At 52.4% G+C, this 25,466-nt stretch overlaps 2 protein-coding genes across 3 annotated transcripts; one reads left to right on the top strand and one right to left on the bottom strand.

The window, feature by feature from the left end:
* Nucleotides 1–1,607: 1,607 nt before the first annotated feature.
* LOC307063028 (NADH dehydrogenase [ubiquinone] 1 alpha subcomplex subunit 1-like) lies at nt 1,608–9,568 on the bottom strand (the record flags this gene model as incomplete). The annotated part of the gene is made up of 2 exons (XM_079718993.1): nt 1,608–1,850; nt 9,485–9,568. 2 exons carry the CDS (start codon nt 9,566–9,568, stop codon nt 1,608–1,610), a joined length of 327 nt encoding a protein of 108 aa, XP_079575119.1.
* METTL22 (methyltransferase 22, Kin17 lysine) lies at nt 6,614–24,269 on the top strand. Of its 2 annotated transcripts, XM_079719894.1 has the most exons (11): nt 6,614–6,652; nt 9,554–9,695; nt 11,282–11,638; nt 15,728–15,768; nt 15,857–16,001; nt 18,803–18,874; nt 20,250–20,303; nt 21,283–21,363; nt 21,545–21,647; nt 22,739–22,907; nt 24,163–24,269. In XM_079719894.1, exons 2-11 carry the CDS (start codon nt 9,590–9,592, stop codon nt 24,226–24,228), a joined length of 1,194 nt encoding a protein of 397 aa, XP_079576020.1. In that variant the 5' UTR covers nt 6,614–6,652; nt 9,554–9,589; the 3' UTR covers nt 24,229–24,269. The 2 variants fall into 2 exon arrangements, with proteins under 2 accessions (XP_079576020.1, XP_079576019.1); XM_079719893.1 differs by lacking the exons at nt 6,614–6,652; nt 9,554–9,695; nt 11,282–11,638 and having other exon boundaries at nt 15,732–15,768; nt 23,805–24,259.
* Nucleotides 24,270–25,466: the final 1,197 nt, after the last annotated feature.

The following is a 25,466-nucleotide window of genomic DNA, read 5'->3' on the forward strand; positions in this document are numbered from 1 at the left end:
GTAACGCCTTGAAGAAGGACCCTTTGCTTTCGTCCTAAATTTCCTGAGCTCTCTGGACCCTGTCCCTCTCAAGGTCTGGCTTTCCCAGCTTTTCCATCCTTTTGGTGTGAGAGTCCCCCTGTACACTGTCATATTTTTTAGTATATTTTAGCCATTGCTGGTTTCAGGGGCTTCCAACCAAGCCATCAGAACAGGCACAGGGCTGTGCAAGGTCAAAAGGTCTGGGAAAGTGTACAGAATGGATCAGACATTAGACGAGTGAGTCTGTCATCAGAAGATCATCTTGGATTACCTGTTAGGGGCCTAAATCTAAGGGTCCTCATAAGAAGAGAAGACACAGACACAGAAGAGAAGAGCATGCAAAGATGGAGGCAGGGATTGGAGCGATGCGTCTACAAGGCAAGGAACGTCCAGGGTTGCCAACTGGAAGAGAAGCCTGTAACAGATCTTTCCCAAGAGCGTTCAGAGGGAGCCTGGCCCTGCCAACGCCTTGACATTGGACTTCTAGGCTCTGGAACTGTGAGACTACACAATTCTGTTGTTCTAAGCCACCCAGTTTGTGCTGGTTTCTTACAACAGCCCAAGGAAACTCCTACACTTGTCTCAAGGAAGGGGAAAGGCTGTAGTATAACTTATGCTCCAGAGCTCCCCGTGGGATCAGGCTGAAGCTGGATTTCCACCTGAGCCCTCTCTCATGCTGGCCTTCTCGCCTTCCCTGTCCTACTTCCCTCACTCCCTTTCCAGTTTCTCCTGGAAACCCTTGAAAAATCACTTGCATGTGAATTCCCATCTCTGGGTCTGCTTCTGGGAGAACCTGACCTGAGACAGGGGGTAGGAGGCAGGGCTAAGATTGGCATCGAGGCTGTCTGACTCCAGAAAGCTGGAAGCACATTTTAGAAGAGCCACTTTACTTTTCTGAACCACTTTTCAGAGTCAGACCCACCTGGGCCAGTCCCCTAGGAACTGAGTTACTGCAGGCAAGTGACTTCACATCTCTGAGCCTCAGTTTGCTGATCTGCAAAATGGGGCCAGTCTTGGTTTCTCCCTCTTAAAGCAGCCCCTATCCTAAGAAGGCATCTTTCCAGATTTTTTCTGTGTATTTACATAATATGCACATATCCTGAGAAAACATGTAATTTTTTGAGTGTTTTCTGTTACTTAACTAATATTATACCGTATGTATGGCATTGTAACTGGCTTTTTAAATTTTTTTATTTTAATTTTACTGGAGTACAGTTGATTTACAATGTTGTGTTCGTTTCAGGTGTACAGCCAAGTGATTCAGTTATACATATACATATATTCATTCTTTTTTAGATTCTTTTCTCATATAGGTTATCACAGAATATTGAGTAGAGTTCCCTGTGCTGTACAGTAGGTCCTTGTTGGTTATCTGTCTTACATATAGTTGTGTGTGTGTTCATCCCAAGCTCCTGATTTATGTAACTGGCTTTTACAATTATTTATTTTTTTAATTTTACTTTTTTGTTTTATTTTGATTACAGAGTACAAAATACACTGCATGCTACACAATACACTGCATAAACTTCTAGCAGTGGTAGATGAGCATAACTGAGTTATTTTTCATCAATCAGGAAAATGCTTCCTTAATCAGAGTTCTCCAAACCCTTTGGCACATAGTAACGATCAACTCCAGAGATGCGCCTATCTCTTTCCACCAAGTTCCACAGATATGAATAATGGGCAACCCTTTTTTCCTTGCCCCTGTTAGTGAACCTGTGGATGCGTGCAGTGGCCATTCCCGGGATGAACAAGCATGCGGCCATGACGGCAACCCCGGGGAGAATCTCGAACCACGTCGTGACACCGTCACCAAGGCCAAACACTTCCTTCCAGGTCCCTTAAAGGTGACCTGGCTTAACTGTTTTTTTTAAAATCTAACAATACGACTTGGTAAAATTAGTGAAATTGGTGCGTTCTTTAAGATGAAGAGATACGCTCAGATCAGCTCAAGAAGTGCAGGAAAGTCGTGCCTGGAACTTTCCACGTTCTATTTCACTCATTTTCACAACAACGCTTCAAGGTAGGTATTATTATCAGTACTCGAGAAATTAGAAAAGTAAGTTTCAAAGAAGTAAAGTAACTTGCCCGAGTACGTAGCATGTGAAAAGCTCTCCACAATCACGCATCAAATGAGTGACTATGATTATTGAGTGGCTGAGCTGGGATTTGAACCCAGCTCCATCGCACTCGACGGTCAGCTTGGTTTCTCTCTACACAGTACCAGGAACCAGAGAGGCAATCACTGTGCATTTGTAGCAGCTGCTGTTAGAGGCTGGTGAGATGCGGGGGTGGGGGAGGTGTAGAACTATAATCACCTGCTCTCAGCAGATCCAGGGGAAGAGCTTTCTCTCCAGGAGGACAAAATCTTCCAGGGCCGATTGGGAAAACGCATCAAGCATTTAGTAAACGCAAGACCTTTGGAAACGGGGCTGCTCTGAATACCCGGGCTAATAATGATCACCTGATAGCAATTTCCTGCAAGCTGGTTTCTTATCACACATCTGGCAGACCATCCGCTTTCCTCTGTTGCATACATGATTTGTCATTAGCCCAGGCAGTGGGGGTGATGTACACTCCGGCATATGGGAGTAGCGCAGTAACCTTTGCATCGCCAAGCCTCGGGGGAGACTCTCAAAGAAAAAGACGTGCCTGGGATGCTAGAAACGGCTTCTCACTCTAAGGCCCCATCCAACGCTGGGACATTTCAGAGACCTGAGTCTGCATCCCAGCTCTGCCACTCAGCAGCTGGCATTTTGAGCAAAGCACCTCACCTGTCTGAGCCTCAGGGGTGGTTGTGTATGTAACCGAGACTCAGGAACGCGGGGGAGACTCAGGAACGCGGGGGACCCTCTCCCCCTAATCTGCAAAGCTTTGCGAAGAAGGGCAGCTTTCCTTCCCCCTCATTCTGAGCATCTACTGCTGTGTCGCAAACTACCCCCCAATTTAGCGGCATAGACCATAATAACACTTTTGTTATGTTTATGGATTCTGTGGGTCAGGAATTCGGATGGAGCACAGCGGGGCTGGCTTGTCTCTGCACTACGATGTCTGGGAGTCTCAGCCAGGAGGACCCCCATAGCTGAGGTGACTCACACAGCTGGGGGCTGAAAAACTAGGTCTGGAGCATCCCTTCTAAGATATTTTCTATTATGGGTCAAATTATGTTCCCCCAAAAGATGTGTTCAAGTCCCAAACCTGTGAATGTGACCTTATTTAGAAATAGGGTCTTTGCAGGGTAAATAAGTGAAGATGAGGTCATACTGGTTTAGGTGGGCCCTAATCCAATGACTGGTGTCCTTAGAAGAGGAGGCGATTTGGACACAGACACAGAGGGAAGATGGCCATATGAAGATGGAAGGAAATGTGTCACTGGAATAATTCATCTACAAGTCAGGGGTCACTGGGAGTCACCAGAAGCTAGGAGAAAGGCAAGAAAGGTATTACAGACTGCATGTGTCCCCCCGAATTCATATATGGAAGCCCTAACCCCTAGTGTGGCTGTATTTGGAGATGGGGGCTCTAAGAAAGTCATTAAGGTTAAATGAGGTCATAAGGATGGGGCCCTGATCTGATAGGATTAGTGTCCTTATAAGAGACACTAGAGAGCCTGCTCCCTCTCTATTCATGTACTCAGAGAAGAGGCCGTGTGAGGACACAGTGAGAAGGTGGCTGTCTGCAACCCAAGGGGCAATCCCCTCACCACAACCTGGCCATGCTGGCACATTGATCTCAGACTTCCAGCCTCCAGAACTGTGAGAAAATAAATTTCAGTTGTTTAAGCCCCTCAATCTATGATAGTTTGTTACAGCAGCTCAAGCTAATACAGAAGGATCCTTCCTGAGAGCCTCTGGAGAGAACCCAGCCCTGATGACACCTTAATTTTGAACTTCTGGCCTCCAGGACTGTGAGAAAATAAATTCATTTTGTTTTAAGCCACCAAACTTGTGGTAATTTGTTACAGCAGCCATAAGAACCTTAATACAGTTCCATCATTCACGTTTGCAGGACCTGGCCGAATGGTGAACGATGGATTCAGCTGGACCTGTTGACCAGAGGGTCTCCACCTGCCCGCCCCCTCCGACATCTGGGGCGTTTACCACCTGAATGAACTAGTATAAGCAATAATATAGTTGACCTGTGAACAACGCAGGGGTTAGGGCCACTGACCCTCTGCAGAATTGAAAATCCAAATATAGGACCAACTGTATAGCACAGGGAACTCTGCTTAATATTCTATAATAACCTAAATGGGAAAATAATTTGAAAAAGAAAAAAAAAGAAAATCCAAATATAACTTTACAGCCTGCAGATTCAACAAACTGCAGATTGTATAGTACCACAGTACCTATTTAGTGAAAAAACTCCTCCTATAAATTGACCCATGATGTGCAATTCAAACCCATGTTGTTCAAGGGTCAACTGTAATAGTTTATAGGTGCTCTTGTCATTTCTTGAGTGCTCACAGCATGCCAAGGATGATGCTAACTGCTTTACAAGCATTATTCTCTTTTCCTTTGTGGATACAGAGAAATCCAGCATAAATTGCTGAGGGGAACCAGCAGCTGCTCCTGCCTCCAAGGCACTCACAACCTGGTTGGGGAGTCACAGGTGCTCTGATGGAGACAGTAGAGAGGACTGGGAGGGCCCAGAGACTCATAGTCGTGAGCTGGAGGAGGGGGAATCAGGGAAGGCTTCCTGGAGGAGGTGACCTCCAAGTAGGTTTGCCACTCTGCCATAACTTAGTGTAGAGCCCTCATAGCACATCAGTTTTGGGCCTCACGAATGATGGAAGGGACAAAGTATCAGGAACCAAGGACTCCCCAGTTTCCTGCTTAAGGGAGGGTCCCAGAAACTGCTCCGTAACACTTCCCTTTACATCCCATTGGCTTAATCCCTTTATTTTAACCCCATGTCCTTGCTATTGCAAGGGAGGCTGGAAAATAGTCTTTAATTTGAGGGAGGCATGTGCCCAGCAAAAATATTATACAACTATAGGAGGAGAGGAGAATGGATACTGCCCGTGCCTCAGGGAGGAAAGGTTAACAGGGTCCAAGTGGAGAGTTTGAACTTGACGCTGAGGATGACAGGAAGCCTGGGATGACGTGAATTACCTCAACATCTCAGTGAGAACTGCCCAGACCCCCAGCAGCTCTCTGTCCAGCTCCCTAACACATCCGGGCAGCCCAAAGATGGGCAGTGACATCACGTCTGCTTTTGTCCACCCTCTCTGCACACCCTGTGAGCACACATTCCTCTTTCTTCTTTCATTCGACAAATTGAACTTTGTGAGCAGCTCCTATGCACCAGGGAGTGCCTGGGTGGGGACAGGTGGCTTTTTTTTTTTTTTTTTTTTTTTTTTTTTTTGGCCAGGGCGTGGGGATTGCGGGATCTTCGTTCCCTGACCAGGGATCAAACCTGGGCCCCCAGCAGTGGAAGCGCAGAGTCCAAACCACTAGACCACCAGGGAATTCCCCGAGAAACGGTTATTTTAAATAGGATGGTCTGGGAAGATCTCACTGAGAAGAGGATGATGCCTGAGCACAGGCCAGAAGGAGGTGAGGGAATGGAACAAGGCAGGTGGGTGTCCTGGAGAGAAGCCTCCCGGGTGAATAGGAGGGAGCAGAGTCGGGTATGAGATGGGGAGGGGATGACTGTGAGAATACTGACTTCCTTCTGTCCAAGGTGGGGGCCTCCAAGGGTTTGAACAGAGGAGGGATGTAATCTGACTTTTGTTTTTAAAAGATGGCTCTGCCTGCTTTATTCTCACAAGCTTTTAGACAAAAAACCCAGAGGTGTCTACACCACCTTCCTCGGTGCCCTCCTAGCACCCAGACACCCCCTGGGAACAACGCAACCAAGACTAGAAAGGGGTCCCAAGACGCTCAGCCGGCTCTCCCTGTACTGTCCTGGGGAGTTCAGGAAACAATCTGTTTCCTTTAAAAACACTTATTTATGTTGCTTGCTCACCCTATTAACCACCCCCTCATGTTTATCCACGAAACTGATGTTGACCCTCCGTATGTGCATGTAAATGTGTGCACATTTTACATCTGTGGTCCTATGTGCTTGGAAGCTTACTTGAAGTGCAACAGTTGTATCAGATTTCATTTCCTGTTAGACGCTAATAAACCTGAGGTTCTTCATTCGCCTGGTGTTGGAGACTTGACGAGTGGATGAATGAATGAAACGAGTACCAGCTATTATATTAATGAGTACTAAGAGCAGGGATAACGATAATTAGTATATAGCTAGTATACTGGTTAACAGCACAGGCTCTAGAGCCCTATTACCTGGGTTCGAATCCAAGCCTTGCCACTTAGCTGGGTGACCTGGGGCGACCTAACGGCCCCCCTCTCGCAGACCCGTCCCACCCAGGCCGGGCACCCCATTAAACCAGGGCAGGTGAGAGCAAACCTGGGCAGGCGCAAAACTCACCTCAGGGCTGCACCAGTCTGCCAGCGAGACTGGCACGCATGCGCGATTCGGTAGGTAGGCGTGGTCACGGGAGACGAGGAGGGACGCACGCGCAGGGGGTGGGGCCGCGCCTGCGCAGTCTGCCTGCAATGGTGGCCGCCTGCGCACCGAGTTGAGGGTTTTGGTTGGGACTTCAGGCAGCGGCCGGCGGTGGGTAAGCCCGTGGGCGTGGCGGCGGCACGCGGAAGGGTGCAGGGAGCCTCCTGGCACCGAGCCTGGCCTTGAAGTGCGGGCTCCCACGGGCCTGAAGCCTAAGTCCCCACTCAGCCTCAGTTTCTCCTTCTAAGCTAGGGTGTTGGGAGACGGAGTCCATGCCTTCCTCTGGGTTTCCGTTCGGGGTCCACGCAGCCCCCTCGGTTTTGGATTAGGAAGGGAGGGTGATGCCCGAGCTGTGACTGCAGTTTCAGAGGGCAGTGCTTAGCTCGCCAGCTGGAGTTAAGGGAGGCGGCAAGACAGAGAGAACGAAGAGCCCCGAGGGCCGAGGACCCTGGAGCCCCCTGACTACGGCTCCACGCCGCGGCCAGGGCCAAGTCTTTGCCCCACAGACCCGGGCCTCGGTTCCACAATCGCGCCTACTTCCTGATTGTTGATGACCTTGTGGCACCTGGCAGAGAGAAAGCCTCGGAGGCGGGGAGGCATTTCAACCTCCAGATCCCAGCAAACTGCTTTCAGTGGGCACTGCTGACAGGGTTCAGATGACAGCGTCTGCGTCTGGCCCCCACAGCCTTAGAGGAGCCAAGGACACTTGTCAGCTGCCCAAAGGAGGAAGCAGAGGTCCCATCTGCAGTCGGGGTGTCCTTTCCCTCCTCCCAGTGAGAAGAGGGGACTGAAGCCCATCCAGCCCCAGCATTCGCAGACAGAGACTGTGAGTCAGCTATTCCTAAATAGAGAAACTATTGCCTTATTACATCTTCCAGCACATCAGTTAATAATTATTCTTACCAACACTATAATGATAATATTTCCTATTGTCATTTATTGAGCACTTACTATGTCCTGAACCCTGAAAGTGATCATTGTCTCATTTAATCCTCACACAGACGCTGAGACAGGTACAAAGTGCTTCTGCATTCCCAGAGATCTGGTTCTAGGAAAAGCCCCTTAAAGGGATTCCACTTAACCTAGTACTCCATTGTAGAGTGCGTTTCCTGGGAGACCTGTGCAGGTTGGATTTTAAAATTGAAATTTCAACTAGAAATTAAGAATACGGGTTTGGCTTTTCTCTGTATTTAAGAAAATTTGGTATGTGGTTGCAATATTTTCCCCCAGAACCTCTTTCAGTCACGGGAGAGCCAGATCTGTCTTTAAAACGATTGGTCATGGTAGGTCTAAGCTGTATTTATACTGGATCCTCTTCCTGCATCCATCCTAATTTTTCCAGTCCTCATTGGTTGAGGACTTTTGCCTGAGGGTCGAGCATTTCTTCTCCATTGCTTTCATTGACACCATGAAATCCTGCATCCATTTGCCAGATTCACAGGCTCACTTCACAAGCCACTTGCTTTGTGCTGGCTTATAGTGTTAGATAGGAAAGCCAGCCAGCAAGGGGCGACTCTTTTATAAAAATGTTTGTGTTAGTACAACTTTTGCTTCCCCGTGGAAAGTACTTAAATGTAGGCACTCCAGTATGTGGACTCAGATTGTGGACAGCCTGGGTTATGACGATCCCATTTTCCGTTGAAGAAATGGAGGCCCGAGAGGTCTCATGACATGCGTGGGGCACACACGTAGTGCACACACCTACCCAAGTAGGAACGGTTCCTGTAGGAGGTCAGGGATTGTGGGCAGGTTTGGGTCAAGCATCTGAAACCAAGGATTTATTAACAATTGCTGCGGACCAAGGGCTCTGCTCAGCACTTAACACCCTTCCCCCACATATCTCCCCCCATCCCCCCACCTACTGCCAACCCTGCAAGGTGAGAATGTAGCTGAAGAAACGGCTCCAGAGAGGTGGAGTAATTTTCTCAAGTTCATGTAGCAAGGAGGTAGGAGACTGGGTTTATACCTGCTCCGCCCGGCATCACAGCTCAAGGCTCTGTCTGCACGCGGCTGCTGCTGTTTAATGCTTTTTGATGAGGTGGAACATTTGGATGGAGGGAAAGCCTTCCTGTTTTTTAATGCTTTTTGATGAGGTGGAACATTTGGATGGAGGGAAAGCCTTCCTGTTTTTGACCACCTTGCCTCCAGCATGGTTTTCCAAATTTTAGTTATTGCTGTGTCGCCTTCATAATTTTTCCACATCTGTATATCACCTGTACAGTGATTCCCTTAGTTGCTTTTCCCTTAAATCCACTCACTTCTTTTTTTTTTTTTTAATTTAAAAAGAAGGTAAAAACAAATGGTATATGGGCAGCTGGGGCCAACTTCTAGAAGAAAAAGGTTATAGGGAAAACAATTTCTAAATGCAAAGCATAAATTGTGATTGAATACTGGTTTAGGAAAAACTAGCTGCAAAAGACGTTTGGGTGCCAAATGGAGAAAATTGATCATGAACTGGGTTTTAAATGGTATAAGGGAATCGTTAATTGTTTTAGGTCTGCTAATGATCTTATGGTTATGTAGGAGCATGTTCTTAGGAGACAGATGCTGAAGAATTATTTAGGGGTTAAGTGGTGTGACGTCTAGACGGTGCTCAGTTCAGGGGAGAAAAAACCTAGAGAGATGGATTGATTGATCATGTGAAAAAGCATTAATGATCATTGAATCTAAGCAGTGGGTATATGGCTGTTTATTATGCTATGCCCTCAACTTGCTATTTGAAAATTTTCGTAATAAAAAAATTGGAAAAAATAAAAAAGGGAAGGAAAACTTTATCAGTATAAATGGAAATGTAGATCTCTTGCCATAAATAAACGATTACTATGAAAATGAACACAGTGCAAAACAAAATAACAGTTCTAGCTGGATTCTGTTCCCTTGTCAAGGCTCTGAGACTTTCTCCTTCAGGAAGAATTAAGAGAGGATTGAAAAGGGAGCTCTCTGCCACCTGGCTGGGGTCGTTTACACTGTTCCCCTCTGGGACCTGCTGTCCTGAGGACTTGCTCTCGCCTCTCAGGTGCTGCCGTCCCATGGTTAATGGGGAGCCCAGGCCATGGACGAGATCACCTTCAAAAGCGACACCGTGCTGTCAGACGTCCACCTCCACACCCCAAACCAGAGACACCTCATGGTGCGGCTGAGTGGCGTGGGGCAGCCCGGTAAGGTCCCCGCATCCCAGGGAGCCCATTGTGTTTCCTGCTTTCTCACAGGAAAGATTGGGAAGACTGGATTGTTTAGCTTATCCTCACACCACTTCTTAAGTGCCCTTGTTTCACTGAGCAAACCCCTGTGCTCTCCCGAGCACCTGCTCTGTGCCAGACCTGGACGCGATGCCGGGAACGCAGAGGGAATGAGTCGAGCTCTGCCCTGGGGGAGCCCACGGGCCAGTGGGGGAGTCGGGGACCGGGGACTCCCCCAGCACACTGCCCCTACCCCCGGCTGACTCCTCCCACCAGGGCTCCCTGGTCTTTCTCCTGCACACACTCCCTCACTCCTCTCCCCAGCAGCCCAGGGGGTCCTTTGAAAATTGCAAATCACACCACTGCCCTGATTTAGACCCTCCAGGGGCTTCCCTTGCTCTTAGAAGGAAATCAGAGCCCTCACCTTGGCCTGCGAGACCCAGCCCCACCCAGCCCCTGCCCGTGTGTCCACACTTCTCTCTCCCGCCCTCGCTGCTCAGCGGCCACTTTCTGCTCCTTTCCGCCCCTCACACACTGCATGTACCTTCCTCTCTGAGCACCTTTGCTCTTGCTTTTCGCTCTGCCTAGAACGTTCTCCCCTCCCTGGCCACCCTCCCCAGCTCCGATCACTCTGTTGTATTTGCTTGTTGTTCTGGTGCAGTTCATAACTCCCCTTTCCCTCGTGTCCCAGTTTGGATTCCTGGATTCAGGAAACTGAGGCTCAGAACAGATAAGTGAGTCGCCCCAGGGTCAGACAGTCGGGGGACGTGGAGGACTCTGGCCCAGGACACCCCCTGCCTCCAGCCCAACTCTCCTGGCACCCATACTCTTACCAAAGCCTGTCCCAGTGACTTTCTGGCCACCAGGTGGTGAGGGACACAGTATCCTTGTGCTCACTTCCAACCTTAAGGCTGAACAGTGCGGTGAGGAGGGCAGAAGCGCAGGGGTTGAGTGGACTGGGTTTGAATCCTGCCTCAGCCACACCCACAGCTGTGTGACCTTGGTCGGCTCACGTAACCTCTGAGCCTCAGCCTCCACATCTGTAAAACAGAGCGACACTGGGACTTCCCTAGTGGTCTGGTGGTTAAGACACCGCACTTCCACTACAGGGGGCGTGGGTCCCATCCCTGGTCGGGAACCAAAATCCTGTAAGCCGTGTGGCGCAGCCAAAAAAATGTTTAAATAAAAAATAAATAAAATAGAGTGACACTGCCACTTTCACAGCCACTGTAAGGAGTAAATGCGATCTTGTGAGCCGAGTGCCTGCAGTGCAGGTGCTCATCAGCAGGGCTGCTCTGGAGGCTGCAGCGTCACAGCCAAATCAGACAGACCTTTTCTGCTGGTTTTATGATATTTCCACCTGGCCTTTTTTTTTTCTTTTCCATTATGGTTTATTTACCGGATATTGAATATAGTTCCCTGTGCTATACAGTAGGTCCTTGTCCTTTTTTTTTTTTTCACCTGGCTGGCCTTTAAAACTCTTGCCAGGTGGAAATTGAGGAAGGGAAATAGAAAAGGAGACGGTTTGGAAATATTCTGCTTTTGTGTTTTGTCTTGCCTTTCAGTCTTCCTGTCCCAGTTCAAGCTTCTGTGGAACCAAGCCTCTCAGACAGACTCAGGGGCTGAGGGTGGCAATCACAGAGCCCATCACGCAGAGGTGACTCCTCCCGCCAGAAGCGGCTGCAGCAGTGAGGGAGTCTCCCTCCAGGCTGGGGTTGATGCCACCAGCCAGGAGGGCGTGGCAGCTCAGCTGGACGAGGATGGGGATTTGGACGTTGTGAGAAGACCACGGGCTGCCTCTCCCTCCAAGCCCTCGGGGCCTCCGAGAGACAAGGTACATCCCATGATTCTAACGCAGGAGGAAGATGACGTCCTGGGAGACGAAGCACGAGAGAGTGGCCCCTACGATGTCATCAAAATAGGTAAATAAAGGGCTGCTCACCCGCCGCCAGGCGGCGCCACAGCATCAGTCGGGGCACAAGGCTGCTGAGCACGGGCCCGTCCAGGCATCTCAGGGCAGGACAGGTTAGCAGAACCGGCGTCCAGACACTGGGAGCCAGTAGTGCTGCTGACAGCAGGAGAGCTTGCCACAGTGCTGTCGAGTCACCCTCCTGCTCCAGACTCTTCAGTGGCTCCCCATTGCCCTCGGGACACAGTCCACACGCTCAGCTCAGCATAGCTCCGGGGCCCCTGTGTGAGGTGGCTCCGCCCTCCTCTCCAGCCTGAACTCACACCAGCCTCACCACTCAGCCTCCGTGCGCTTTCTCCCTGCGCACCTCTGCTTCTGCCTCCTTCCCAGAGGGCTCTCTCCCTAACACATTCCTGATTGTACAAGTCCCAGCTTGGCCGTCCCCTGCTCTGGAAGCTTCACTGCTGCTGCCTCCTGCATCAGTACTCTGATCCTACGTAGCATGCCTGGGTGTGGGTCGGGGTTGTTTGTGGAAGATTTGGCCCGCAGGAGCCCGCAGCAGGGAGCCATGGCAGATTCTGGAGCTAGAGCGGGGCAGAGGGGGAGGGAGGGGGAGGGAGATCCAGAGTTAACCTGGAGGAGTGTGTGGGCCCATCAGATGGGCTGGGAGCTGGGAGCTAGAAGCGGGGGGTGTGGGGGTGGGAGGAGGCAGGGATGCAGTGGCAGGAGAGGCGGGGCGGAAGGAGGTTTCAGCAGGCACTCAGGCAGGGCCCAGAGCATCCATGCCCGGGCGTAGGGGCAGGCAGAGGGCTTTGGTGACTCGGGGATTTTGATCTCTGGAAATGCCAGGAGTGGAGAGCAGCCAGGGCAGGAAGGAAGCCAGCGACAATGAGGCACCTGTTGTGCTTTGATGTTCACCTTCTTCACCTCACAGTCTTCTCAGCCTCTCTGAGGGGTGCTACAAATGAGAAGTGACGAGCCCAAGGCCGTGCCGTTTGGGGGCAGGGAGGAAGGTTCTGAGTCCACGTGATCCATCTCCACAGCCAGGGCTCTGGCCATCCCCAGCACTGCTCTGATGTGAGTCTGTTCACTGAGATGCAGGGTCCTGGATGGTGCCTGAGGTCCCAGGTAAAGGCCTCCCACAACACTGGCCTGGGTTGCACACATGGGGTCCACTGGGCGCTCTCAGAAACCCAGACGGAACAGCAGCTCTGATAGCCATGCGGTCATCTGTTCAGCAGACGGTTACCGAGTGCCTGCTGGGTACCAGGCAGGCTGGTTCTAGACCACCCTGGTGGGGGCCCTACTCTGTTTTCTGTGGATTACCTCTGGTCCTCATGGCCTTTCCAGGGATGAGTATTGCCATTTCACAGAGGAGGGAACTGAGGCTCAGAGAGGTTGAGGAACTTGCCCAAGATCACACAGCTAGTCAGTGGCAGAGCCTTGACTCACACTCAGGTCCGTCTGACACCACAGCCCATGTTTCTTACCCATGTCACGTGATCAGAACATCGGAAAGTTTTATTCTTGGGGGTCGATGACTGCTCCTTTCCCTCAGCCGTCACTTAACTGGCCTCCCTGAGGAGGGGAGCAGCAGACTTCACAGCGAGCTGTTTGGCCTCCAGGGCACATGTTTAATGTTCCGGGAATTTCCCATCCTACAAGCTGAGAACAAAGTCCCACAGGGCAGCGTAGGGTCAGTGTGCCACCAGCTCCGCCTGCCTGTGAAGCCCCATCTCACAGCGCCTGGAAGTTCACCCTCCTTTTCGGCTCACTGTCACTTGGTCCCTACCTGCCCTGAGGGAGGAGAATAGAAAGGTCATTGAATACCTGAGCTTAAGCAGTAACTCCTAATTATTCCATCCGCAGCTGTATACTCACATCTGTAAAATGTGACACAGGGGAAGGGGTCCTGGTCTCAGGATCCTGTAGAGCTCCTCCACCCCTCACAAGCCAGGGGACCCCGGACAAGTATCCTGCCCACCCAGAGCCTCAAGTTTTTGGACCTATGAAAGGGGCTCAGGGAAGCTGCCTTCCCTGGGTTTTGGTGGTGATTTCATAAATACTGCCCAGTAAGTGCTCCTGCAGGGCCTGGTGCAGAGCAGGTGCTAAGCAGGTGTCCCTCCCCTGGCCACCCTGTTCCTCCCATTCGTAAGCCCAGCCTTTTTTTAAGGTTATAGACCCATTTGAGAAACTGATTAAAATCAAATTCTCTTAGGGGGAGGAGAAGGTGTTTTCCAGACTACTTCCAGGGATTGTCAAAAATCTAAAGTTTATCCACGAACCTACTAGGAATCCACAGACCCAAGGTTCAGAGTAAATTGTGATCATTTTGCCCATTTTATGGATAAACTGGGACGCAAAGAGAACTCAGAAGAGGCAGGGCTAGAACCTGGGCTGTCGGATCCCGAGTCACGTGTCTTTTCCATTGGCCTGTGACTTGGGCAAGTCCTTTAACCTCTCAGAGTTCAGTATTCTTGTCAGTAAAATGGGTATAATCTCTGGTTGTGAGGAACTGAGAGAGATGGCACATGTAGAGTTCTTAACACAGTGCTTGGTGCATAGTAGGTGCTCAAAAAACGTGAGCTGCTGTCAGCTTTCATTCCAGGGGACTGATCTGAGTGTGGAGGAGGGAGGCGGGCTGAGGAGGAGAATCTGGGTTCCTGCAGGTCTAGAGACAGTCCTGGTAGGGGCAGGGTACAGCTCAGATGCTAAGACTGTCTGTCTAACCCCATTTGCTAACCCTGGAGATTCTCGTGTGTTCCTCAGGCTGGGCTTTTATGTTCTTAAGACGCCACTGGAATTGTTTAATTATAAAGTGTGACTTTCCCCTGGGGCAGGAGCTCCCTGCCCTTGACCCTGGTTAGAGAGGCCATTGAGCCCAGGAATGAGGTGATGTTATTTCTGTATCTTGTAAAGGAGCAAACTGTGGCTCTGGTGCTGAGAAGTTCAGTGACTCACGCCACCAGCCAGACTGTGTGACTGAGCCTGGCTCACACGCAGGTCTTTCTGAGCTCAGTCCATATTCTCACTCGAGGGAAGCTGAGCACACCTTAAATGCAGCTGGAGGCAAAACTTAAGTCCACGGGCCCCCTCGGAGAAAAAACCAGGCATAGACGACCGAGGTCCCCGTGGGAGGGTGCCCCTGGCTCAGCCAGGCAAACTGGAAGGAGAAAAAGAAAGATGGGAGGAGGGGAGACGCGAGCCCCAGCCAAGGGCCAGTGGGCCGGGGACAGTACGCCGTGGGGCTGCAGAGACTGGGGAAGAGGGATGGGCAGGATTGGGGGAGCTGACACTGAGGGTCCGGAGCAGGGCTGGAAAGCCAGGCGGCCTCTTCTCTCACGCACGTGCACACGTACTCACACAGACACAGACACACACCCCTTCAGCCTTGCTGTCGCCTCCCCCCCACCCCACCCCCGCTCCCTGCTCCTGGTTGGAGGTGAGCCCGGGGTTTGATGTGAACTAGTCTGAGGAGCCTGTGAAGCTTCCCTGCCGTGCGTATGTCATGGTGTTTTGATGACCGTCACCATCTTGCTTAAAGACACGAGAGCCGGTTCTTATTTAACAGGGAAAACGTTTTCCATCATTCCCTTTTCTCCTTGATCTCATAGTTCTGTTCTCCACCTCCCCCCAGCAACCAGCACCAGATTTTGTCCTAATGTATTTTGTGCTTGAGAATACTCCCTAACATACTTACTTTTCATCTAACAAGGATATAATCTGAAACTTACTTTGTTAACTTCTAGTGTGGTTCTGAGTGTAAGAAAATATTTTGGAATGAGTTGTGATTATTATTCCCATACAGTTGATCAAAAGAACATAAATATATTATGATCGTAACATGCGGTTACTGAACGTAAAAAAGTGGAGTGTGGGGTATGTGTGTTTGATTAAGTTGGGCCAAATCCTCCTGTGACCCGAGTCTCTGGGCTGCGGGCAGAGAGACCCAGGGATCTGAATGAGAGTGATGCTCACGCGCCCCCTCCTGACTGTAGCCTGGCCTGTGTTTCTGCTGCCTCCCCCGCACCCCATCTGTCTCTGTTCTGTCCATCCCCGTTTTCACGGTGGCCCTTTCTCTCTCGGTTTCCATCCCGTCCAGAGCACACCATGGCCACCCCCCTGGAGGATGTTGGCAAGCAGGTGGGTAGGTCCCGTCCGCTTCCCACAGCCCTGAAGGGTCTCTCGGGAGCCGCAGGCCACCTTTGTTCCTGGTCCCTCTCCCCTCCAGGTGTGGCGGGGCTCTCTGCTCCTGGCGGACTACATCCTGTCCCAGCGGGACCTCTTCCAGGGTCGCACGGTGCTGGAGCTCGGGGCGGGCACTGGGCTGGCCAGCATCCTCGCGGCCACCGTGGCGCAGACCGTCTACTGTACAGGTAACGCCCCGCCGTCTCAGGCCGAGGGGGAGTAGGCTCTTCACAGAGCGTGTGCTGACTAGATAGAAAGTGAGGAGGGAAACTGGACACTGGACCTTGGCTGCTCTTGACTTTGCCCTCCTCTTTCGCTGGTTTTCTCCACCCTTCGTTGTTTTCTCAGCAGCGTGAGGATGACCCAGCAGGACCGGCGGGTGCAGGACCAGTGGTTCTGCTGGTACCTCTGTTCACACCCCCTCAAAAGAGTAAACGTCTCAGAAAACCATGAGGAATATACCTCTCATACGGCTTAAAAACAAGCTCCTTATTTTTTTTCTGATGATAGAAATCTTGCCTACTCTCTGTGGAAAATTTGTAGAACAGCAAATAACATTTCCTCATAATTTTACATTCCCCATATAAATTCAACAATATGCAGTTCATTGCATGCCCACTACATGCCAGACACAGTTCTAGATGCGGGAGACCCAGGAGTGAATGAAACAGATCAAGTCACTGTACTCAGGGAGCTTTAGAATCTATTTTTTAACGTTCGTATGTATATTTTTTTACAAGTTTTTTCCTTTTCCTTCGTGTGTACCTATTCCCAAACAATAGCTGAAATCAAACTGTATATATTCAGTGCTGTATCCTGCCAAAAATGTCAAAAAAGGGAAAAAGTATTTTCCACCGTCATTAAAAATTACTTACAGATGACTTTTAATGACCAGGTAATATTTTGTCCCTTTTTTTTTTTAACCATTTTTATATTACTGGACATTTTGGCTGTTTTCATATGTTGTGTTTTGTTTTGTTTGCATTTGTCTATTGCACTGCAACAGATACCTTTGTGCATCATTGTCTGATAATCCTTAAACTAGATTCCTCGAAGTGGGTGGGAACTTTCTTAAGCTTTTGATACTTAAGGTCAAATGATTGCTTTTTAAATTTTTTATTTTGAAATAATATTAGGTTCACATAGAAGTTGCCAAAATAGTATAGAAAGTGCCATGTACCCTTCACCCAGCTCCCCCAGTGGTAACATCTTCTATACCATAGTTTGGGGATCACACCAGCAAATTGACACAGTGCAGTACTGTCAGTTACACTCCAGATTTGCCGACATGCTTTTTTAGGGAGAGTATACCAGTTTATAAGAAAGTACAATAGTATCTTATCAAGTAATTATTGTTAGTGTCATTATGTTTTAAATCTTCGATATCTGCTAGGCAGGAAGTGGTGCTGCTGACGTGCTTTGCATTTCGTCGATTCCTAGTTGACATTTTCGTGGTGCACGTCTTTTGCTTCTGAGCTAGGAAAGGGGAAGCTAGGGGTGGCCTGGGAGTCAGGAGTACTTTTCAGATACCCTGCGGAAGCCACCCTGTTTACTCCTCCTTGACAATTCAGTGTAAATCCCCAGTGAACTTCTCAAGAGTCAAGCCGTAAAGCAACACCCCAGGGCTGTGCTCGTGCCTAGCACCTGACAACAGCATCTAATCAAGTTATCTGACCCTTGAGAGAGGTTTACTGGAGAGGAAGAGAGCTTGCATCCTGTCAGTTAGTAGAGCCTTTTCATGAGCATCAGCGCCTTACCTCACAGTGACCCTGGGCAGTCGCCGGGGAGCCTGTCACCATCCCCTCCATCCAAGTGGGCGGGGTAAGGCTGAGGTCAGGTGGCTGGGCAAAGGTCACATACATGGCCGCTGGCTCACAGCATGGTGCCTCTCATCATGTGGGGGGCTCAGGCTGTTTTCTGTGGAGCAGGGTTCTGTGGGCTCCTTCGGGGGCTGGCCAAGGGGCGGAGGGCGGGGGCAGCCCCAGGGCTCTGGGTCTCCCACCCCTGCTCAGCCATCGCTGCTCCTTTCCTATGCGCTTGGCGTGTTAGAATCCCACACAAGATCTATTTTGACAAAAAGTACCATAAAGGCTTAAAAACTGCTGACCCAGTCCTGTGTTGTCAGGCACATACATCAGTATTCTCTTTACCCAGTGGCCCAGGAAAAGAGACAGGTGCGGCCCTTCGGTGAGCAGAGCCCCCACACACACACACACCAGCTCTGCATGGTCCCTGGGGTGGAAACGGTCCAGTCCCGGGAAGTCTGCAGTGGGCGGGCGAATGCCATTCACAAGACCCCCTGTGCCCTCCACATGCACGCTCTCCTAATGGGAAGTTAATTTTGGCAAAGCACTGCCCCCACTGTCGTCAAGGATACACCGTGCTACAACTCAGGTCTGCTCAAGTGACAGGAACCCCCATCTCATCAGAGCAGCAGGTGGCTCAGGAGACATGACGGCCACCAGGGTGCCTGCCTCCAGCCTGCCTGAATGCGCTCTGTCTCCACCGATCACATCCAAACGCCCTCCTGGCTCCGGTCAGTTTTCTGGGGTGTCAAAGAGCGAGGCTTGTTGGAGTCAGAGACACCTGGGTTCAAATCCCAGCCCTGGCTCTGCCCAGCCACGTGACTGTCTGAGTCGCTTCGCCTCTGATGGGGCGATGACACCAGCTCAGGGTCATGAGAAATATGGAGGGTGGATTCGGGACGTGTGTGCATGTGTCATGTGCTCTAAAGATGCTGGGAGTTCTCACCCTTCCCTGGAATGCAGAGTCTGTCCCCACCAGGGCAGTGTTCTCTGATTTAAGGCAGAGATCATTAGAGCCTTAAGGTGAACATAATTCATTTTAGTGTAAAACACACAGGAGAAACTTTCAATTTTGCACGTTTCTGCAGCCGTGCTGTTGGTACCAGCTCTCTCCAGGCAGAAGCACAGAGATAAAAGTGTCGTCACGACTGGCACCTTATGGCTTGGCCCTTCTGTTTTTGCAGATGTCGGTGCAGATCTCTTGGCCATGTGCCAGCGAAACATTGCCCTTAACAGCCACCTGACTGCCACTGGAGGTGAGGCCCAGCAGGTCCCCGCCCGGGAGGGAGGTTTCCCTGTTTTACAGGTGAGACAGACAGCCAGAACCACGACTGGGAGGCGGGGTTCTCCCTGCGTCCCTGGACACCCCAGTGGGTGGAGGGAGCGGGCGTCTCGGCTTCGCATCACTGCAGATGCTTGACGGCTCTGTCCTCGCCTCATCTCTTCCCACGCCCACAGCCACGTCCTGCCTCAGATCTCTCCTCCCTGCAGGTCGCAGGGCCCTACCTGGTCTCCCCAGCTCCTCTCTGACCTGCCCAAGCATCCAGAGTGACCTTTCTAAGGTGCAGCCTGACCCCTTCACTCCCCGCTGAGCATCCTCCCGGGGTGAAGTCCAAGCTCTTCCTCTGGCTCCACACCTCCTGGTCTGGCCCTGGCCGGCTTTTCCTGTCTCCTGTCCTGGCAGCCCCGCTGTCTAGCCCTGCATCCAGCGAGCCATGGGCTCACTTCACATGCTCTTCACTCTGCCCAGAGCGCCCCCGCCCTGTCGGCCTGACCATCAGATTCCTGCCCCGCCGCAGGAGTAAGCTGCCGTGACGGAGGAGCTGCCCGGCCAGGCCTCCTGCTCTGAGCGATCTGGGGCGCTCTTCTGGGCTCCGACCGGGTCATCTGGCCCCACGGGCTTCAGAGCCTTCAGAGGTTTCTCATTGCTCTCGGAGTAGAGACCCAACTCCTTGGCTTGTCCGGACCCCGTAGGGCCTGGCCCTCGCCCGTCGGCAGCCCCTTCCCCACAGCGGCTCCCTCCGCTCTAGCCATCCTGGCCTTGCTGGAGGTTCTGTCCCCTTGGGGCCTTTGCTCTGCTCTCTCCTCCTGCCTGTTTCCTCTCCCTCTTCCTCCCGTCTGTTCCTAATCATGCTCAGACCTCCAGGCAAGATCACAGTCCCCTTACAGACTCTGCTTACACCTTGAACCATGGTATTTTGACATTTGTGGGACTAGTTGATTGGCATCTGCCGCCCCACTAGACCACACGCTCCGTGAGGTCAGGGCCCTGTCTGATCCCCTGTGTCATGTTTGTTGAATGCCCAGGGCACAGCAGCCTGTCAGCAGGCCTGGAAGGAAGGAGCGGTGTGAAGTGCCTTTTCCTCAAAGCCTTCCCTGACACCCATTGACACGAGAGCCCTCTCCTCCCATGCACCTGGCACGTCCTTTTCATATCAGTGTCTGCTCCCTGCCGGTCTCCTTGGGCAGGGACGTACCTCATGAATCTCTGCTCCCTGGGCTGACACCAAGCCTGATGCTTAGCACTCAAAAAATGTGGGATGGATGGATCTTGGTGTGTAGTGGCAAGTTTTATCTCCTTTCCTAACTGTGTTCAGAGTTTGGGGAGTTCCGCTTGTGTTTGTTTTGCAGGCGGTGTGATTAAGGTCAAGGAACTGGACTGGCTGAAAGACGATCTCTGCACAGGTGCGTGGCCTCCTCTCTCGTGTCCCAGCTGATTCAGTGGTTCCTTGTGCTGCCCTCAGGCCGTCAGCCCTGTGGCCTTGACCGCCCAGCAGAGTCCTAGCTCCGTTGGCTGATGAGTGACAGCTGCCATTCTTGGTTCTGCATGCCAGGCACCCTACACTCGTTCTGTCATTCAGACTCACAGTCTCACTGTCCAGTCGGTCCTATAGTCCCTAATTCCAGGGAAGACTGATGCTCAGAGAGGTTCAGTGCCTGCCCAGGGTCACAGGTACCTGGCAGGTCAGGGTGTGAACCCAAGTCTGGGACTCCAGGGCCTAGACCATTTGCCTGCCAGGAAGCAGCTTCCCGCTTAGCACCCGTCCTCTGCCTGCAGCAGGGAGTCGGCCCCAGGGGTTCAGGGGCTGCTGGGTGGGGGAGATTTCTAAATTTCTTATGCAGACTGTTTCACACCTGCACCTTTGCTCTTTCTTTGTACAAGAACTTTTCTTTTCCCTGTCACATGTCAGGTGAGGAAAATCATTGCTTGTTGAGTGCCTGTCACCTAGCAAGCACCTAGCACACTTGAGGTCCTTTGGTCTTCCCGACAGTCCTGTGAGGGAAGCATTGTTACGCCCATTCTAGTGGAAACACTGCAGCCCAGAGAGGTAAAGAACCTTTCTTGGGGTCACACAGCAAGTCCACGGGGGCAGGAATGCCATGGACGGAGGTGTAGATCGTTTTCTGCACAGGCTACTGGCCGAGTCAGCAGGTCAGGCCCCCATGGATAAGGTAGCCGCCCTGGCAGAAAGGGCACCTCCTGCCCTGAAGTTTTCCACGTGGGTGGTGGAGGCGCTGGGATTCAGGGCTGCCTGGTGGCACCCACTGCACCGAGCTTACCCGACCTTATTTCTTCTCCTGAAGCTTCTTTCAGTCTGTCTCGGTGAGGGCTGGTGGCCCGCAGACAAAGGGCTGAGCCCAAGGTGTCCTTCCCCTTTCACAGATCCCGAGGTCCCCTTCAGCTGGTCGGAGGAGGACATCTCCGACCTGTACAGCCACACCACCATCCTGCTCGCGGCCGAAGGTGAGGGCGCCTCCGCGGCCCAGCCGGTGTCACCGCACGTCGCCACGAGCCGGCTCCCACCACGGCTCCATGCCGCTTTCATTCTGAGCGCTGTGGCTGTTCATGTTTATCAAAGATTCCGTCCATGGGGCCCGCTGAGGAATCATTTTCTCTTGATATTTGCCTGTTTTCTTCCCCACAGTGTTTTACGACGATGACCTGACTGATGCTCTGTTTAAAACACTGTCCCGACTGGCTCACAAGTTGAAGAACGCCTCCACCGCCATCCTCTCTGTGGAGAAGAGGTGAGCTCCTTGCGGGGCCAGACTCTCGCCTTCCAGATGCGTCCTCACTGGTGTCTTCCTCGTCACTTGCTTATCCAGCACCTGCTGTGGCCGGGCCTGCGGGTCCTTCACACACGGGGCCTCGCTTAATCCGCTCACCAACCCCGTGTGCAGGCACTGCCACCCCCATCGCACAGCCGACGCGAGGAGGGCTGAGGCGTCAGGGACCCATCCAGGCCGTGGCTGGGCAGTGAGTGCGTCAGAGCCCAGACACATGTCCACTCTGCACCCCGGGCCTCTGCCCTCACCCTGACTCAGTCAGAGCCCCTCCAGGGCGTTTCCGCCCGGATGTCCTGAAACGTTAGGGCTCTTGTTGATGGAGTGACCGTGTTGTGATAGACTCGGTGCTGGGCCCCCTGCACACATTTTCCTCTAATTCTTGTGATAGCCCACAGCTTTTCTGAAGGCAATTTAGAGTATATAGCAAAAGCCATAAAACCAAACACACTGATTTTTTTTTTTTTTGGAGTATAATTGCTTTACAACGTTGCATTAGTTTCTGCTGTACAGCAAAGTGAATCAGCTCTATGTATACATATATCCCCTCCCTCCCACCCCTCCATCCCACCCATCTAGGTCATCACAGAGCACTGTGCTGAGCTCCCTGTGCTATACAGCGGCTTCCCACTAGCTACCTATTTTACACATGCGAACACACTGATTGACCCAGCAGTTCAGCATCTGGAACCGGCCCTGAGGAAGCGATCCCAGCCGTGCACAGAGCCGTCCAGATGGACACATCTGTTGCAGCGTTGTTTACACCGATGACGTCCAGGACCCCCTTCAGGGTCCACGTGACCGGTGGCAACGTGTGGACCCCATCACTCGGGTGTGATCTTGGGCACGTGCCTCCCCCTCTCTGAGCCCCATTCCCCGCCTGAGCGGAGGCCGTAGCTGGCCCCACCTCCCAGGCTCTCCTGCAGATGCCGGAAGGCCGCGCACTGGCGTCCAGCACGCGGGAGGCGCTCAGTTAAAATCCAGCGCCGTGACGGGAGGGAGCCTCAGAGCCTCTGGTGGTGACAGGCAGTGTGTGTGTCGCGGCTTGTGCGCAGGCTGAACTTCACGCTGCGGCACCTGGACGTAACATGCGAGGCCTACGACCACTTCCGCTCATGCCTGCGGCGACTGGAGGGGCTGACCGGTGGGCGCCTGCACTTCGCGGTGGAGCCGGTGGACGTCTCCTTCCCGCAGCTCTTGGTCTACGAGCGCATCCAGCAGCTGGTAGGTGTGCCCGCCCGCCCGCCCGCCCAAGGGCAGCTTGCTCTGGCGTGAGGCTGTCAGCTGGAGGAGGCCGTGAGCCAGCCTCCAGGTCCAGCCCGGCCCGCGCTCTCCCCGCTGACCCCGACGCTGGGCTCTCTCCAGGTCCAGGAGGGCCGGCCTGGCCAACGGTCACCTGGCCTTAGAGCACTTCCTCTCTCCGCAGGCAGTGCAGACTCCAGGGGAAGCGGGAGCCGGGGGGGTGGGGGGCGTTGCGTGTGGGTTGCTCTTGACTGGGCTGAAGATCTTGATGCAGGAGCCCCAGTGCTGACGGCCATGTCTTCACTGTGAAAGTGTGTGGCCTCGTGGCCTAGGCGGGCTTGCCTGATGGCCGATGGCCCGTCTGACAGGGCAAGTGGAGTCCCATCACATAGGTCTCTGAGCAGTAACCCCGATGACATGCTCTAGGTGCGGGCTGTCTCAGTGAGCGACAAGGTGAGTCCCAGCCAGGAAAGGGCAGGGCTGGGGTTAATCACTTCCTATTACAGTTTTAAAACCAGCACTAGGGGGAAATCTGGAAAGTCAGAAGACCCTTTAAAATCCCTTAAACTTTGTAGGAGCTGGATTTGTATAAGTCCCAAGGCCTTTCGTTCTCTTGGCCTCTTGTCTGCGGCTGCCCTTTGTCTGGGTCTTTGGAGACCCGGCCTGGCTCTTAGGAGGAGGGGCCTGCTCAGCTCGCCCTCCGGTCCCTTCAGCCAGCAAGCGCGGCATTGCGTTCGTTCGTGTGTGCGGTTCCATGTACGAGGAGGGCCTTCCCTTCGTCGCTCCGTGGCCTCTGAGCTTCCCAGGCCCCTCCTGCTCGTGAGGGTGCCAGGCTCCCACTAAGAACTTGGCGTGTTTTGTACCTTCTCCACCTGCCAGCATTAAGAGGAGCATCACGCAGCCAAGAAATCAGATCCTCACAAAACCCAGCAGCCGTGCTGCACGGCTCCCAGAATGGAGAAGGTGTGCGACTTGTGGCCGTTCTGGTCCCTTTGACAGTGTGGCAGCCTCCTGCCTCTCAGATCAGTGCCAGGACTCAGCATCCAGCTCCGCCTCCACGGAACAGCCCAGAGCAACAAAAGCACCAGGGGAGGCTCCCTGCTCTCGCAGTAGCTTTCATGCTGCCTGTTTTTCACGTCTTGTTTGGGGCTTCTCTTTTGCTGATTACGTCCCTTTATGAAATTGTGAAGTCTCGTTTGCACATCTCGGAATCTCCCCCTCTCTCTGTTTGCTGCAGGAGCTCTGGAAGGTCTTTGTGGAACCAGTAACAGAACCCATCGTGTCTGCAGACACAGCTTCTTGACTGTTCTTGTGATGTTTCTAATAAAACTGAAAGCTCACAAAGTAATGTGCTTGAGATTTTATTGTTTAAAAAATACGGCAAGTGGGCCTTGTGTGACCCAATACGGTTTTCTGCTTCCCAGCAGCAGCCAGAGAACGTTACTGCCCTAGGCTGGGAGTCCATTTGGTCGCATGTGGTTTTTGTGCTGCCGGCTTGGAGTAGGTGCTGCAGGGTGTTTGAGAGCTGCTTGGTCAAGTTGGGCGGTGTTCTCAGCTTGGTTCTGCTGGAGCTGATGACCTTACCCAGGTGCTTCCCTTGGGGCAGGGGCCCCAGGCTGCACCCATAGTCTTTTATGTTCTCCTAACTGCTTACAAATGAGTTTAATACCGTCTTCACAGTTGCCGTAGTACCACCCCGCAAAATGGGGCACAGAAGCCTCCTTGCCTTCCACACTGCCTGTGCCCTGTCCCTCTCCCTCTGCTGGGGGCCCCTTCAGAGGAGGAGGCAGGAGCTCCCAGACTGGACGCCTCTGGCGGTGGCCCTTGTTTTATGTTTTAACCCTTTGTAACCAAAATCGGGTGTGCGTAGAACAAACATAAAAGCCGCTCCTTTGGGTGCTGCAGGTGCCTAGGGCCGGGGTCCGTGCAGCCACCTGCCTTGAGGGTGTTTCCCTTCCTCAGCCTGGCCTTGTTCCCCCTGTCCCCTCAGTCTCTCCACCATGCGCCACCTGTGCACGTGTTTGTCTGTCTGTCTGGTTTTTGATCTTTTTGTCTGTGCCTCTGCTGTATCTCACCCCCTCCTTCTTGCTCTCCCCCTTTACCTTGTCTCTTTATGCCCCTCCCACCACCTCTCCCTCCTTCTCCTTCTTTCCAGTTAGGGTCCCTCCCACCCTCCCGGAGGCTCCATTTCCCCTGTCTCGCTGCTCCTGCCCGCTTTGCACCAGGGCCCGGCATGCCCCTTCCCCTGCTGCCCCTCCAGCTGCAGCTCAGCTGCTCCTGCCCACGTCGCTTCTCCCCAGGCACAGGTCCGATTGCCAGGCCCGTAGTACCCCCCACCCCTGGTCATTGGCTTATCCTGACACCGTGGGCTAGGCTTTTGCAGGTCTCAGTTCATTTCATTTTCCCAACAGCAGCCTGGTTAGACCCATTGAACAGTTGAGAAGACTAAGGCTCCAAAAGGGAAAAATCTCCATGAGGTCAGGGACCCTGTTTGTCTTATATACCAGTGTATTCCTGGCACATGATCCTGGCCCAAAGTAG

The sequence above is a fragment of the Hyperoodon ampullatus genome (genome assembly GCF_949752795.1).
Source record: "Hyperoodon ampullatus genome assembly, chromosome: 14".
In the NCBI taxonomy this organism is placed as follows: domain Eukaryota; kingdom Metazoa; phylum Chordata; class Mammalia; order Artiodactyla; family Ziphiidae; genus Hyperoodon; species Hyperoodon ampullatus.